This window comes from Hyperolius riggenbachi, chromosome 2 (genome assembly GCF_040937935.1).
Source record: "Hyperolius riggenbachi isolate aHypRig1 chromosome 2, aHypRig1.pri, whole genome shotgun sequence".
Lineage (NCBI taxonomy): Eukaryota > Metazoa > Chordata > Amphibia > Anura > Hyperoliidae > Hyperolius > Hyperolius riggenbachi.
This window is the reverse complement of record NC_090647.1, coordinates 163,018,827-163,034,885: the sequence shown is the minus strand read 5'-3', so window position 1 is coordinate 163,034,885 and position 16,059 is coordinate 163,018,827. Positions and strand designations below refer to the sequence as shown.

Sequence of the window (16,059 nt, the reverse complement as noted above, 5' to 3'; positions counted from 1 at the left end):
AGGAACTAACACTGATAGGAAGACACAGCAGGAAAAAACGCTATTCTTGTGTCCTGACAGAGAGAGCATTCTAAATAATTATCATAACGATTTTGGAGTTAATAGCCAATGCACAAAGCTACTAATCTCTCCCCTGCAGCCTTGTGCACACACTAGATTGATCATGGTCAAAGCAACTGGTAGGGGCTGCATTGGCCGAGAAACTTACATGTTTACAGGTGTCTCCTGTCTGCAGAGGTTCTATAATGATCTGGCATGTCGGATCTTTAACCTCCCTGGCATTACATTTCTACTGGATTTTTGTGCAAAAAGTGGTTTCAGCTTTTTTGGGCAGAAATCATGCAGTTATTTGCATGTGTATTTGGGCATTTCACGTTTGAGTCTGTATTTTCTCATGCAGGTTTCTGGGAAACTGCAAAAAATCAAAAAATGCATACAAAAACACGGAACCTTGCCTTACAACTGCTGAACGAGTCTGACTTGTCAATACCGGTTTAAGCTATTTTTCCCTTGAAAAATCAGATATGTCGATACAGCCAGGGAGGATATGCAACGATCAGTAGCCGAGTCCATGGTCCCCCCCCCCCCCCTCCTTATGCCTCCCATCACAAGTCACTTCCTACTCCCCTCTACATTGCAACAGATGGATCACTCTGCTATAGCAAGGAAAAGCTTTGTACTGGCCTCGGCTCCCAAGCTGCCGCCCAAGGGATAGAGTCCCAATTATTCCTTCAGGCAGCAAAAGTAATGTGTGTGTGTACTGTACATGTGCTGATTGGAGCTCTAGTGATTTCAGTAGCCCAGGCAGGGATTTTCATTGACTCCTATGAAAACTAAGTTACTCGTCAGTACCAGCAAAATTCCTGTTGGCTTTTAATGTGAACTAGCCTCACTAAAAACATTATAAGTTTACAATGTCCTAACATTATTTTGCTAGAGCTGTAAAGCATCACTAAAAACCAAAAGTCACTTGCAGTGTGAACTACCTCCAAAGGAATTTCTGATTTTAGGCAAACGTGACCTGAGAGGTACATGGAGGCTGTCATGTTTATTTCCTTTTAAACAATACCAGTTTCCAGGGTATCAGGCATACGTTTCCTCAGCACAACCATTTCCGCCAACCTAAAATGGGGGCAGAACACTACCAAGATCCAAAAGAGGGCACAGCAGAGGTTATTCTTTTGCAACAACTGAAGAAATGTAGGATGCCATGCGAACTGCTCATCAGCTTCTACACCACTACCATAGAGTTAATCCTCTGCTCGTCCATCATCATGTGGCATGCAGGAGCTACCGCCAGTGACAGGTATAAGCTCCAAAGAGTGATTGGCGCTGCGGAAATAGTCATTGGATCAACCCTTTTACCTCTCGATCTCCTCCATTCGACCAGAATGAAGACAAGTGCCACCAAGATCTCACCAGATCCCTCCCACCTGGGCAACCTCTTCTTTGAGCTCCTCCCATTGGGCTGCCGCTACAGGGCTATACCCTCTAGAACCACCAGGCACAGGAGCACCTTCTTTCCTCAGACTATCCTCCAACTCACCCCTGCAAGGCCCATGCTTTTGCAGAACTCCACCAACTGGACAGTAAAGTCTCCCCTGTGCTCGGAAAAGTATTGGGCATAGAGGCTCAGTAGGATTGTCAGGAAATCTACATTGTTTAAAAGGAAATAAATATGTCAGCTTCCATATCCTTCTCAGTTGAGGTGTGCTTTAAAGCAGCAGGGTCAGCCATACTATGCCAGGAAAAAAAAATAGATAAGTAGATAACTACTTGTACTTACACAACATGTTTGTACTGTCCACATTTTGTTGATTTTATATTGTAAATAAAGAGAATTCTGTTCCTAGCATTTGCCATCTTGGTTTCCTCTGACTGAAGCCAAATCTGTTGTAATTTCCTCCCTTGCTCTTTTTTCCTCCTAGAATCTACCTTGCTTTGTAAACATGTGAGCACAGCAAGATCAGGTTTCAGCAGCTTCACATTGAACTGCCCTCAGCCAATCAGTGAGGAGCAGGAATGTGGGAGGGGTGATGACAAGCTTCCTTCTCATCGGCAATGTACCAAATAGAGCCAGGCTGACAGATAAAGATTTATTACTGCAGAAACATTTCTGAATAGATTGGAGCGCTTGCAATGCAGGGTAAGGTTGCAGGATGCATAATAAACACAGAGCAGTGGGTAAATGGAATTTGATTTTGTGACTGACAATCCCGCTTTAAGCACCAGGGCTTGCAACTTACCTAAAGCCCCGAAGAAATCATTTCCGAGGAATGGGAAACCAGGTCTATTTGCAAGCACAATCATTCTGAAATTAGGATGAATAGGGATAACATTGTCCCTCCTTTTCTGTTCTGATGGATCTGGAAAATAGACAACAGATGTGTGGTTATGTTGACCCACTGACAGCAGTTGGCACAATCATTTGAGACCATCTACATATTCATAATCAGAAACACACTGTTCATGGGATCACAAACATTATTTACCTTTTTAATACTATATTGGGTTTTTTTCCTGTCATGCTGGTCACACATAGAAAACTACTGAAATGGACAGACTACCAACCCACCTTAAATAAATATAATAGTTCAAGATCTTTATTAAATAATATCAAACAAATTGCTAAAACCATTTAAAACATACAGATCTGTCCTCCTGTACATAGTCCCATAGAAATATTATATTTCACCACATAATGGTTCTGTAACAGCCATCACTGTGTGAAGCACAGGTTTTAAAGAATAATGTGCAAAGAGAGCAATATGTGGCTCAATATAAAAAAAAGTACATAACAGAACATAACAGTGCATAGCCATGTATAACATATACCGGTAGTACAATAGTGCAGCATACCTTACTCCCAAGTTCTGCCACAAATTTTAAGTCAGGAAGCTACAAGCAGGTGGGGAAAATACAATCAAGAAAACAATGTATGGTAGGTGCTGCCCTCTATCACCTATAGCATGGACTATAAAGTGCCTAGTGATCAGTACAGACCTGCATGCATCTTTCACCCTAATACATCTGATGATGGCCAAAAGCGTGCAATTGTTATCAGGGTATAGTTTTTCTAAAGCAGATGTTCTGGCATATCATATGGTTATAAAATACCTATTTTACCTCTAATAGAAATTACTGCTAAAGATACAAACCACGGAAGATGACATTTCTGACATATTAGGTGCAAGTTCAAATATATCATCCTTCTCCTTGCTTTACTCATTTCAGATTCATTGACCTGAATAAGCACTCAGCTATCAAGTGACAAGACACTTGTATACTTGGAAGCTAGTTCCAATTTAGGGATTCAATGAGTACAGTTGAATGACAACCTTGGATCACAGCTTGAGAATGAGGGTACCAGGGGTCCAGGGAATGAGAAAATTAAAACAGAAACAACCAGGAGCCAATTGTGCGGACTGCAAGTACACCCAAAATAATGTATATACAGCATAACGGGGTACTCTCTTGGGTACAGTTTTTGGATTTGCTTCTATGTTGCAACCACCATGTGCGCTTGTGGGGGATTCTTTCCACCTCCACTTGGAATAGGACCGAAACCCCAATGGTTGTGCTCTTTGGTCAAAAAGAATAGTCCTAAACTAGAAACACAACCTCCTTTCAGAGTTGTAGGCTATAACATAAGGGGGGGAGGAGATTCCCAATCTTCCCTAGTAAAGCTGAAGAGTCACAGCGCCCTCGTCAGCTGTACTACACATGTGCATCAAGACAGCTTTAATACACATGGGCATCAAGATAACACTGCATGCACACAGGAGTCAACAAGCAAAGTTTTTCCTATATAAATGGCCTACCTGCCGCTGTTCAGTGGCTCAATCTCTGCAGGATTGCATGCTTTTTCCCCCCTCAGGGCTTTAACGGCTCCGCAATTTGGGCCGTTTGTATTTCGTGCCCCGGAAGTAGTAATTGTGGTGGAATGTTAAGACTTCCCTGTTCCTGTAATTGGAACGCAGGGGGAAGTTACTGTGCGCTGCGTGCTTCCGTACAGTTCGGTACGGCTGTGCACGCATAGTACAGCGCAGGAGGAGGGTTTGAGTTTGCCTGCGTCACCAGCAAGCCAAACCCTGCGCTTCTGCCACCGCCCGTCAGACACGCCCACTCCTCCCAGCCCACTTCCACAGCCTAATTTTCTCAGAAAAAGTCTCAGCCAGCCTCCGCTTGCCTGCGCCTCTCATGCACGGATGATCTGTGTTGAGAGAGCGTGCTTCAGACTAGGCGACGGCTGTTGGAAAGTGGGCTGGGAGGAGGAGTGGGCTGGGAGGAGTGGGCGTATCAGACGGGCGGTGGCAGAAGCGGAGGGTTTGGCTTGCGAGTGACGAAGCAAGCTCAAACCCTCCTCTGGCAGCTCCAGTACGTGAACGTTCGGCTGCACGCATAACGATGTCACAGCACCAGCGTCCCGCAGTTAGTAAAATAATATTGCGCCTGCGTAGCCACAGAACCTCCGGGTCACTGGGGAGCCCGACCCCGAGGTCAGGACCCCGACCGGGGCTTACCGCACGAAAGTGCTACATTTGGACGGGGAATGGAGGGCGCGATCAGGCTGCAAACAAGGTTAGTTACACGCAGGCATGCGTGTTTTCCATTTGTTAGATTGCTTGATAACTCCTTTAAAGGCCCATACACACGTCGGATTTGCGCGAACGACGGGTCGTTTGAACGTTCCGTCGTTCGCACGTTTCCGCATGAAATCCGGCGTGTGTACAGACTATCGTTCGGGAGATAAGACTGGTTACCAACGATCCGCCGGGCGGATCGCTGGTAACCAGTCTTATCTCCCGAACGATAGTCTGTACACACGCCGGATTTCATGCGGAAACGTGCGAACGACGGAACGTTCAAACGACCCGTCGTTCGCGCAAATCCGACGTGTGTATGGGCCTTAAGGCTCATGGGCTGCCCAGCATCCTGATTGGCTGCCACCCAGGTAGTGGGGGGCAGTTCAGAGTCTGGAAGAGCAGGGGATGGAGAGCAAAGTGTGTGCAGAGAGGGGAAGGAGGGCAGATTGGGGGGTGGGGGGCAAAACTGCTGCCCTTAGGGTGGGGAGAGGGAACTGCCATGGTTTCTAGTCTCTGTTATTGCAGCGTGCTTACTTTCTAGTTGGAATTAAAATACTTCTGTTTCCTCTCCTTTTTAACAGTTTTAAAGTATTTTAATTCCAACTGGGTGCCTCCTACCCTGGTTTATGTCAAAGCCCTGGAGCATGGATAGTTAAAATATAAGTAGAAATGTAGCTCCTTTACTTTTGTACGGTTTACCAAAAAACAGACATTAAGTCAAGAGAAACTAAATAAGAAACTAAGCAGATTAAAATGTATTTCTTCTTACAAATACCACTTTGAATCTGAATTGGGATTAAGGTTAATACTTAAGAACAAAAATATTACAGATGTCATGTTTCCTCCAAAATGTTAATACCTGAAAACAGCACATTCATTAGACCTCGGTGAATACAAAATTCCCTGAACATTGCACTGGTAAATACCCTGACTCTACGGAGTTATTGTGAAATCCGCTTGCCTAGTGATGCTACAATACTTTCATGACTAAGTACGCACAAGCTTACTTATGATGTTTATTTACAAACAACATAGATCATGACAAACCCTGAGCTGAAAGAACTATTCCTATGGCACAGAAATCCAAGGATTTCACATTAATTAATTCCAGACCACGACAACAGGATTACTTTCAGAAAGCTGAAGTCTATCCAAAGATTGGAAGATTAAGATAAAGAACCACACACTACATGGTAACTCTGCTACAACATCCAAGAAAACAAAAAAAAGATAAGTCCAGCAAAAGACCGCTAGTCAGATATTATAACAAGGCATTTGCATGCATTCTCCAAAAAGAGACACAATTATCTAATAGAGTTTAAATGCCCATCCAGTCCTGAGTTAATTTACTATTTTGGCTGATGCAACATGGACATACCAGAGGGCTGGTGCAATCTCCTGAATTACCAGATTCAAAATTAAACGGCACTATGGCGAAAATTATGCTGTTCCATTATCCTCACATCAGAATCAGAATCAGAATCATCAGAATCATCTTTATTATCGCCAAGCACACCAAGTGGTGTACCCGGAATTGCTTGTGGTTCACATGGCAAGAGAAAATCGGGAACATGTAACAGCACATGTTTGCAGACATAGGCTTCAATTCATCAAAGGGTGTTCGATAACAAAATCCCAGTCCTTAAAATACCGCATTCGGTATTTTACACTTCACTGTGCTAATTCATCAATATTTTCATGTGTGGTAGAGGTTCGTTAAAGCGGAATATAACCCTGCATTTCAACTTTGCTCTAAAACATTATTTACAGTATATTATATGCAACCAGCATTTTTTTTTTTTACTAGACCAGCATTGGAAGGGTTACACAGGGCTTTAAAGTCCCTAGAGATTTCTGCAACCGAATCCGAACTTGAGTTAGATACTTTTTGTTTACAAATATGTGTTTATTATGACTCATCTATCTCACTGAGAAGGAGCTTGGAGGACAGCCAAAGAGATGTATCTATTGATAAACAGTTACACACTAACTAAATAGAATGTAACCATCTGAATGTCTGCACGGAACTTAAAACCTCTGTGTTTAACCCTTCCAATGCTGGTCTAGTAAAAAAAAAAATGCTTTTTGCATATAATATGCTGTAAATAATGTTTTAGAGCAAAGTTGAAATGCAGGGTTATATTCCGCTTTAAGTTACGAAGTACTACGGCTTCAGTTCATCAAAGGCTGTTCGATAACAGCAGAACAGCAGAGTGGTGCAGAGCAGCTTGGAATGTCTCTTTGTTGTTACAAGCTGATAAAAATAGAAGGCATCCAGACATCCCTTTACATGTAAACGTGTTATATTTACTGTTACTTATACTGCCTCTGCTGCTCTGAATCTGTCCATCAGTGTTTCTTAACATTTTACTTATTTGCCACAACGTAGATAAACTTCCTGGAGACATTACAAATGCCATGCTTGGTGATTTCACCACTTGCATCTTTGCATATTCAAACAGGGACTCAAAGGGTTACACCACTGAAGGACATCTGGGGATATCGTTTGTCCCGTTCTCTCTGCTCACTGCCTGGGGGTCTGGAAGCTTGTGTGGAGAAGCCTGTGTGACCTATCAGCAGCACTTGCAGGAGAACAGGGGCTGTTTCTATTGGCTGCCTGCTCCTGCTAATCATGAAAACATTCACACAAAAGGCTTCCGAAGCCTGTTAGGACAGGGGAGAGCTGGAGATAATCACCGAATGTGTTAGCGAATGTGGTAACCTTGATGAATTAACATTTACTGACATTTGCTGACATGTGTTGAGCACATGTCGGTAATTTATCTCATTGCTCTGTCATTTCAGCTTCTCATTCGGTAACAGCTTTGATGAATTAACATTTTCGAAAGTGCTCCGTTAAGTCACCTGTTTTCAGCATTACCGAATGCGGTAATGCTTGATGAATTGAAGCCATAGCGAAGGCAAGCAGGACATACATACATTTAAGGCATATTTGTTTCAATTCAATTAGAGTCCTGGGGGGGGGGGGGGGGGGGGGGACGACGACAGGGATTGCTGCTGTGGGAGTCCATGTTTCAGTCATAGTTTAAAGCTGAGAGGAGGGGACGCCTGGGGCTAGAGTGCCCCTGGAATGTAGGCGGGGGGGGGGGGGGGGGGGAGTTTTGAGTTCAGCGAGTTCAACAAGAGAACTGCTTGGGGGAAGAAGGTGTTCATGCGCCTAACTTGCCTAACTCCATGCTCCCATCCAGTGACTGACTAAGCATTACCTTGTACTCATACTGTGCTGTGTGATCTGGTTTTCTTGTATTCCTGTATTGTCATATTGCTGTTTGTCACCCCTAAATATTGTCTGTAACCTAAATTAATGTCCAGCGCTGCGTAATATGTTGGCGCTTTATAAATACAACAAATAAATAAATAAACAAAAATAGTGGTCTTGGCGGGGATGGATCTGAGACGGCGTCCCAGTGGAAGGGTCTCAAAGTATCGTCTGCCCGGGTGGGAGGGGTCGAGTAAGATTTTGGAGGCTCTTGTCTTCATTCTCATGGAGTAGAGGAGATCTAGCGAGGGCAGTTGGGCGCCAATGATCTTTTCTGCTGTTTTTATCACTCTGTAGAGTTTATACTTGTCTTTGGCGGTGGCTCCTGCGTACCAGATGATGATGGAGCAGCAGCGGATGGATTCGATGGTCGCGGAGTAAAAGCTGGTGAGCAGATCCCGTGACATTCCGAATTTTTTCAGTTGGCGTAGGAAGAAGAGCCGCTGTTAAGCCTTCTTCTGGGTTCTGGTGGTGTTCTGCTCCCATTTGAGGTCGCTTGTTAGGGTTGAGCCTAGGAACCGTACGCTTTGGACTCTGGAGACCTCGGACCCATCGATGTAAACAGGTAGGGGGGCCGGAGGGAGTTTCCCGAAGTCCACGATAAGTTCCACAGTCTTTGCCGCATTGAGAACAAGGTTGTTGTTCCTGCACCAGTTACAGATCCTCGCAACTTCGTTTCGGTAATTGTCCTCCCCGTTTCTGTCGATGAGGCCGATGAGTGTGGTATCATCTGTAAATTTGATAACTTTGACGGAGTCTGAGGCCGAGGTGCAGTTGTTCGTGTACAGAGAGAACAGGAGAGGGGACAGCACGCAGCCCTGCGGAGCTCCGACGTTGGTGGTTCTTTCGCTGGAGATGCGACTGCCAAGCTTGACCCGTTGAGTTCTGTTGGAGAGAAAGTTCTTTACCCACTTGCAGAGGAGGGAATCTGCCCCATGATGCACAAGGTTGCTGATCAGAATATTGGGATTGAGTCTGCGGAGGTGTCGTAGCACATCCTCTTCCTGTACTGCGGTCAGAGCGGGGATTCCACTGGCCCCTGGGGGGCCCTGGGCGTCCTCTGTCGCGGATGCCGAGAGGTCTGGAGCTGACTGGGATGCTGGGGCCATGGGCTGCTTGGGTTGGAGATCAAACCTACAGTAGAACTCGTTGAGTTCCTCCGCCAGTTGTGAGCTGGAAGCTGCTTGGTGAAGGGGAGGTTTGAAGTTCGTTGCCGCCTTGAGACCCTTCCAGACTTCCCGCGAGTTGTTGGACTGTAGGCCGAGGCCTACCTTATTAGAGTAGGTCCTTTTTGCTGCTTTCAGTTCTCTGTTCAGGGTATTCCTGACTTCCCTGTACTCTTCTGGGGTGCCCGACTTGTGTGCCTCTTCCTTGATCTTCCGGAGATGTCGTAGGTTGCTGTTGAACCAGGGCTTATCGTTTGGGAAGACTTTGAAGGTTTTGGTTGGGATGCATGCATCCTCGCAGAAGCGGACGTAGGAGAGGAGGTTTTCAGACCATTCCTCCAAGGTGGGTGCCTCCAGGGTCGGCTAGTCGGTGCATTCCAGGCATGCCTGCAGCCTCAGTTTTGCATCCTCGGACCACTTTTTAACAGTTCTAGTAATGGGCTTTGTCATCTCAAGCTGCCTTCTGTAAGTGGGGATCAGGTGGATCACGCAGTGGTCTGAGTTCCCTAGGGGAGCGCCTCGAGAGGCCTTGTAGGCGTTTCTGAGGACCGTGTAGCATTTGTCCAGGGTGTTGTGGTTCCTGGTGGGGCAGGTGATGTGCTGCTGGAAGTGGGGCAGTTCCTGTCGCAGGTTTGCGTTCTTGAAGTCCCCTAGGGTGATGATGAGGGCCTCAGGGAAAGCAGTTTCCCACCCCGAGATATAGTCGCTCAGTGATCTCAGGGCATTCCTGGTGTCGGAGTCCGGTGGGATGTTGACTCCTATTAGGATGAGGGAGGAGAACTCCCTAGGTGAGTACCTGGGCCTACAGTTGATGGCTAGGAGTTCAACGTCAGGGGAGCAAAACTTGCTGAGGAGTGAGATGTTGGTGCACCAGTCGGAGTTAATGTAGAAGCATATTCCGCCTCCTCTCATTTTCCCGGAGAGGTCACGATCCCGGTCTGCTCGGAAGAGGAGGTAGCCTGGCATCTGTACAGTGTTGTCCGGGACGTTTCCGTTGAGCCAGGTCTCTGTGAAGCAGAGCACAGGGGTGTTCTTGCTTAGCGAGGGTTTGCGGCCGAGCAGTAGGAGCAGTTCATCCACCTTGTTTGGGAGTGAGCAGACGTTCGCTAGGAGTATGGCCGTTATGGAAGAGAGTAGTCCTTTTCTCTTCAGCCTCACCCGAGCCCCTGCCCTTCTCCCCCTGTGGCGGCGATTCTTTGGGCCCCTGGCGCTACTAGTTAGGAGCGCAATGTGGGAGATGACTGTCTACCGCAGGGTGTCTGCAAATGGCCTTTTGCAGCAAACAAGGGGCTCCCATTCCAGGAGTTCAGTACGGGATAGGAAGCGTGCGGTTTTTGTCCCCCGTGAGGGTGGTTCCCCCGCGCTCCTGCCTGGGAGGGCAGCAGCTGGGGCAGTGAAGCCTGGGGGGGCAGTGCGAGCAGCAGGCATTGTTTCCAGGTACAGACAAAAGTGCGTGGGGAGCAGCAGGCAGGGTAGGCTGGTGGTGGCTCAAGCGGAAGCAAGCACAGGTGGGAACAGGCGCAGATGGGGTGGCCCAGAGAGGAATCATGCACTGAATGCATCGCAGTGGCACAGTTAGAGATAAATAAATAAATTTGGCAGGCTCACCATGTCCTTCATCAGTGGAGTGGCAGGCAGGGCTGCGGAGTGCAGACCCTTGGTGGAGGTAGGCAGCAGCTTGCAGGCAGCCACGTGTCAGCCACGTGCAGGGTGCTCGGGGATCTTCCTCTGGCAGTGATCCAGGGCTCCCGCATGTATGAGAGCTGGGAGAGCGCAGCTGGCCGCGGCTGGTGTGGGTAGCAGGCCTGGAGGTGGTGCCGCTGATGTTGGAGTGTGGAGTCCAGGAGGCGGGCCTGGGGCCGAAGCGGAGCGCTGCTGTCCCCTGGCGTGGAGATCCAGGAGGCGGGCCTGGGGCCGAAGCGGAGCGCTGTTGTCCCCTGCCGTGGAGATCCAGGAGGCGGGCCTGGGGCCGAAGCGGAGCGCTGCTGTCCCCTGCCGTGGAGATAAATGCCACAGCTGAATGGGGGGAGCAGGCCTGGTGATGGTGCCGCTGCTGGGAGCTTGGGGACCGGGAGGCGGGCCTGGGGCCGGAGTGGTGCACCGCTGTCCACAGCTGGTGGGACGGGCAGGCCTGAAGATGGAGCCGCTGCTGGATCGTGGCGGCTGGGAGGCGGGCCTTAGGCCGGAGCGGCGCGCCGCTGTCCGCGGCTGGAGGGGGGAGCAGTCCTGGAGATGGTGCCGCTGCTGGAGCTTGGAGTCCGGGAGGCGGGCCTGAGGCCGGAGCGGTGCGCTGCTGTCCGCGGCTGGTGGGGGGACAGCAGGCCTGAGGATGGAGCCACTGCTGGAGCGTGGAGACCGGGAGGCAGCCCGGAGCGGTACGCTGCTGTCCGCGTCTGATGGGGGGACAGGACGAGCAGGCCTGGTGCCGATGCTGGGGGGATCCAGGAGGCAGGTAAGAGATGCTGCCGTGCGGGATTCCGGAGGGTCTGCGGACTCCAGAGGGTCTGCGGGCGGTGATGTGGAGTCCTGGGCTGGGAGGCGGGTGCCGCAGCTGGGTGGCTGTACTACACTAGGTAAACAAGCTAAAGCTAAATGTGCTAACGGAACTAAAAGGGAACTATAAAGAAGCTAAAAAAGAAGCTAAAAAGGAACTAAAAAGCTGGAAAAGCTGAGGAGCCATGTGACCGAGGCACCTCTTACGGCGCCATCTTGGTCATCATTTATTTAGTATGGACAGCATAACTTTCACCATAGAGTTTGCGTAAACCACCCCCCCCCCCTCCCCTCAACAATAAAAAAAATGCTTTAAAACGCATCTCTTCCTCACTACACATCTGAGCTGCATCATTAGTGATAAGAATCTGATCGACTGGCTCTCTGCTTAACTGCTGCCGACACGCTACAGCTGATTTACAATTTACATGGGCAATTTAGACACTACAGACAGAGCCATGCTATGTAACTAGGTAAGTAAGTAAATAAATAGGCTGCTAAGTAACTAATTAGCAGTCTGTTTATTTATTTAGCTTAACGTTTATTAATTAAAATGCAACAAACATGAATAAAATCATAATAGCGAATAAAGTGGAATGGAAGCTACAGTCAACAGTTTTTGGGCGGTTGCCTCTTTTCAAGCCAGCCAGCACTAAAAAACTGCAACTACCAAATACTTATGCGACAGCTGCACACTTCTCGCATGCGCAGAATGCACCCGGCAACAGGATTGCGATTAGGTGGTGCGCACAGCCAAAACCAGGCATGCACAGTAGTCCACGACTCAGCGGGGTCCAGGACTTTACATGACTGTCAGCGACACAATGGAGGAGGAAACTGGGAGGATGGGGAGAGAGCAGACAGACTACAGGGAGCAGGAGGAAGCCCAAGGTAAGTAAAAGTCCTTTCCTCCCTTTTGTCTCAGGAAAACTTTAAAATATGATGACCACCTCCACCTCCCCCATCAAGTGTTACTTACTGGCTACAAGCCGCCTTCCATCTGACAGGATCATCTCCCCGCTTTCTACTAAGGTTTTCAAAATGCAGGTGACATTTGTGGGGGCCTTGTCTGCCTCATCAATAACCAGAATATGGCCTTTTTTAACTGCTTTAACCTAAAATAAAAAAGAAGACAAAACACAGTGCCGTAAAGGAAATAGCATAACAATAGCAGGTTTTTCAATTTAAAGTGGATCTGAGATGAACTTTTACTCATTGCATAATTGTGTTCCTTTCCTATTGTTTATAGGGCATTCCTCAAGCCAAATACTTTTTTTGTTTTTGTTTTAATGCTCTAATTTCCTATAAACTAAATAAGCCACTCCCATAGGTTTTCAGAGAGCAAAGGCACTTTAAGACTGTAACAAGGGCTCATGGGAGCTCAGTCTGGGCAGGAGGAGGGAGAGGTATTACTAGCCAGAGATTTCAGAGGCAGTGGGGAGGAGGGAGGAGGGAGGAGGAGGGGGATTAGTTTTCTTTGCTCAAGATACAGATAAGCCTGCCTCTGTGTAATTCAATTAAACTGCCGCGCTCTCCATTCCTGTAATCATAAAAAAGACTCCGCATAGGGTAATATTGTTCAATCCTGTCGTTCACAATATTCCACCACCTACAGATCACTCGTGCTTTGTGCTCCCCGGGTGGTGAATCACATCTGTCTCCCTCACCCCTTGTTAATATATGCTCACTAGATTCTCTCCACCTCAGTTATCAGGTGGGTCTCACGCATCTCAGAAAAACTTGCTCCAGATCAACTATCAGGTGGGTTTTACAGATATCAGAAAACCTTGTTCCTGCAAGGGAAAGATCTCTACATAGGGTAATATAGTTCAAGCAGCAATACAATTAAATCACTGAAACCCGTGTCTCTGTATCTACACCTGTGACAAGTGCCACTCCACCACACTGCATGCCACACTGCTCACCAGATGTATCCCACCTCTTTATTAGGTGGAAACAGCGCTTTTTGTTATTCCAATCAACAACACGATCCTCAGTAGTATGCAAAAAGCCTCTTGTAGGGACTTTGATTTATTTTCTCCGTTAAAATTCACTCATAAAACATAAAAGCAGAAGAAAGAAACGCATATAGCGTAAATCTGGTGAGCATATATTAACAAGGGGTGAGGGAGACAGATGTGATTCACCACCCGGGGAGCACAAAGCACGAGTGATCTGTAGGTGGTGGAATATTGTGAACGACAGGATTGAACAATATTACCCTATGCGGAGTCTTTTTTATGATTACAGGAATGGAGAGCACGGCAGTTTAATTGAATTTTGTTATCCAAGAACTGGACTTTCTGCAGCGAACCCATTTGACTGTGAACTGTACTAAGTGGTAACCAGTGTGTGAACTTTGGCGCAGTGTTTGTTTGAAGTAGATTATTGCCTCTGTGTAATGTTTACAAACAACATGGCTGCTGTCATTGTATCACAGGAAGAAATATTCTTATTCTATTAAAGCTGTTTGCAGCTAGATTTGCTGTCTAAACTTTAGATAAGATATATAGACAAGTTACTTGTTATAGTTAGTTTTTCATCTCGGATCCGCTTTAATACCAGTAGTGGCATTTACACTACATTGCACATCTCATTAATTATCTTACTTACTTAATTTATACCTTATCTGTATAAAAAAATAAAAAATAAAACTTTCAGCGTTTTAAAAACGATTATCTTAAGTTTGATTATCTCAAGTCTTATGTTGTTTTGTTCTATTGTTTTACTACTTTTTGACTTAATGAATACTTCAAAGCTTTTAAATAGATGAAGTGAAAAAAGAGCAAGAAGTGCCCATATGCAATGAACGTTTTCTCATGCATTTACCCCTTGGAGATCATTTTTCAACTTCTTTTCAAAGTAACTTTTCAGCGCTCTGCAACTGAAAAAGCATTGAAAGCTAAGTGAAAAAGTTCCATTAAAATTAATTTGAGTATTGTTTCACTTTCAATGAGTGAAAATATTTCCAAGGAGGAAATTCAGGAGAAAAATATGTTAATTGCGTATGGACCAAGGTGAGCTAATTCAAGAGAAAAGTTTTGTGAATCAACCCATGAACCATCTAAATACTACCGTAATTATATCAAACTATACACTACATACTATGTATACTGATATATTATAAAATAGATCACCATTATACATTTAATAATATACTACATGTGTCACTAACTGTCCTTCAGAGGGGATCACGCTCCATACCATAGTCATTTATCTATTGTCCAATTTAGGAGGAAACCAATCAACTTATCTGTTTTTTGAATGTGGGAGGAAACCTGAGTGCCTGGAGAACACCCACACAAACAATGGGAGAATACTGTGCCACATCCTAGAAACATTATATACTAAACCCATAAATGTAATCATGTCAGGCTAGCTATGCTTTTGTACAGAACCTGGACTGAACTGTCCCCAGAGGGAGTGAGCCCTGATCCTTGCTTAGATTTATCTCTAATCAGATTCTATTGGAGATAAATTTGTCTCTTTGTCGAATCAGCCCATAATCGTCAGGCACCAAGACATACATTAATAATACCTACCAGAGGTGAGTCCTCATACACTATTATCCCGTCTGTCACAGATGGCTGCAATGTCAAGCTCTGTACAGTCGTATCTCTGCAGAAAAAAAAATATAAACATGCTTATCCAAGATAATCAAATCAATGACATGATCAAAAGTAAAATACACAATTTTTTAAAATATAATTTAAAGTAAAATGCAACAACATTTTACTTATAAAAATGACTATTATAACTCCAAAGGATAATATGACACACTGGGGTTGATTTAGTGTGGATTTAGCAATAACATTTCAAAGAAAACTACAGCAAAAGTGAAGCAATTGTCCACAGAAACCAATGAGAATCCTTGGACCTGATGCATGAACTGCCGAAAAAGAAGCACATGGCTATTTTACCAGTACTAAGGCCAGGGGAGTAGTGTGCATTACGCAACTCATGCTACTCTCTTGGCAGTAGTACTCGTAAAATTGCAGGGTGCTGCTTGCACACAGCAAGTTTACTGATGGTTCATGCATCAGGTCTCCTATAAACCTTACAATTTGAAAGCCTATTGGTTTGCACTTGTCTTGATAAACCAATTCAGAATTGATTTTATTCAACAAGTACGATGGTTGTCATACCCGGAATTGGTTGTGACACAGATGGCATAGGCATTTTTACAAGACTCATACACACGCTGTACTACAGGGACCGACGGGTCCGTCACAGTGCTGGGCCGAAATTACGCATTAGCGTAATTACGCATCGTAATTCACTACAAATGCACCGTAAGCGTTACGTGTAATTACGCGTAGACCGCAAGTTACTTTATTACGCGTATCAAATTACGCGTAAGACCGTAAACTCCTATTGAAATTACACAGTCTGCCGTAATCGCGTAATATTACGCTCCTGTATAATATAAAAAAGCCGCCGACTTTAAGGGTTAATAGCAAAGCCCCCTTAAATGCTAAGAGCTTCAAATTTGGAGAATATATTAAGGAGATCAGAAGGAATAAGAGGAAACATT

At 45.8% G+C, this 16,059-nt stretch overlaps 1 protein-coding gene across 1 annotated transcript in view; it reads right to left on the bottom strand.

Moving 5' to 3' along the window:
* The window catches only part of VWA8 (von Willebrand factor A domain containing 8), a 476,746-nt gene that overhangs the window by 246,940 nt on the left and 213,747 nt on the right, over positions 1 to 16,059 (bottom strand). Inside the window, exons 23-25 of the mRNA XM_068267802.1 lie at positions 15,068 to 15,143; positions 12,505 to 12,640; positions 2,247 to 2,366 (exon numbers count right to left, since the gene is read on the bottom strand). Of these exons, the coding sequence (XP_068123903.1) occupies positions 2,247 to 2,366; positions 12,505 to 12,640; positions 15,068 to 15,143 (332 nt within the window). The remainder of the gene's footprint in view (positions 1 to 2,246; positions 2,367 to 12,504; positions 12,641 to 15,067; positions 15,144 to 16,059) is intronic.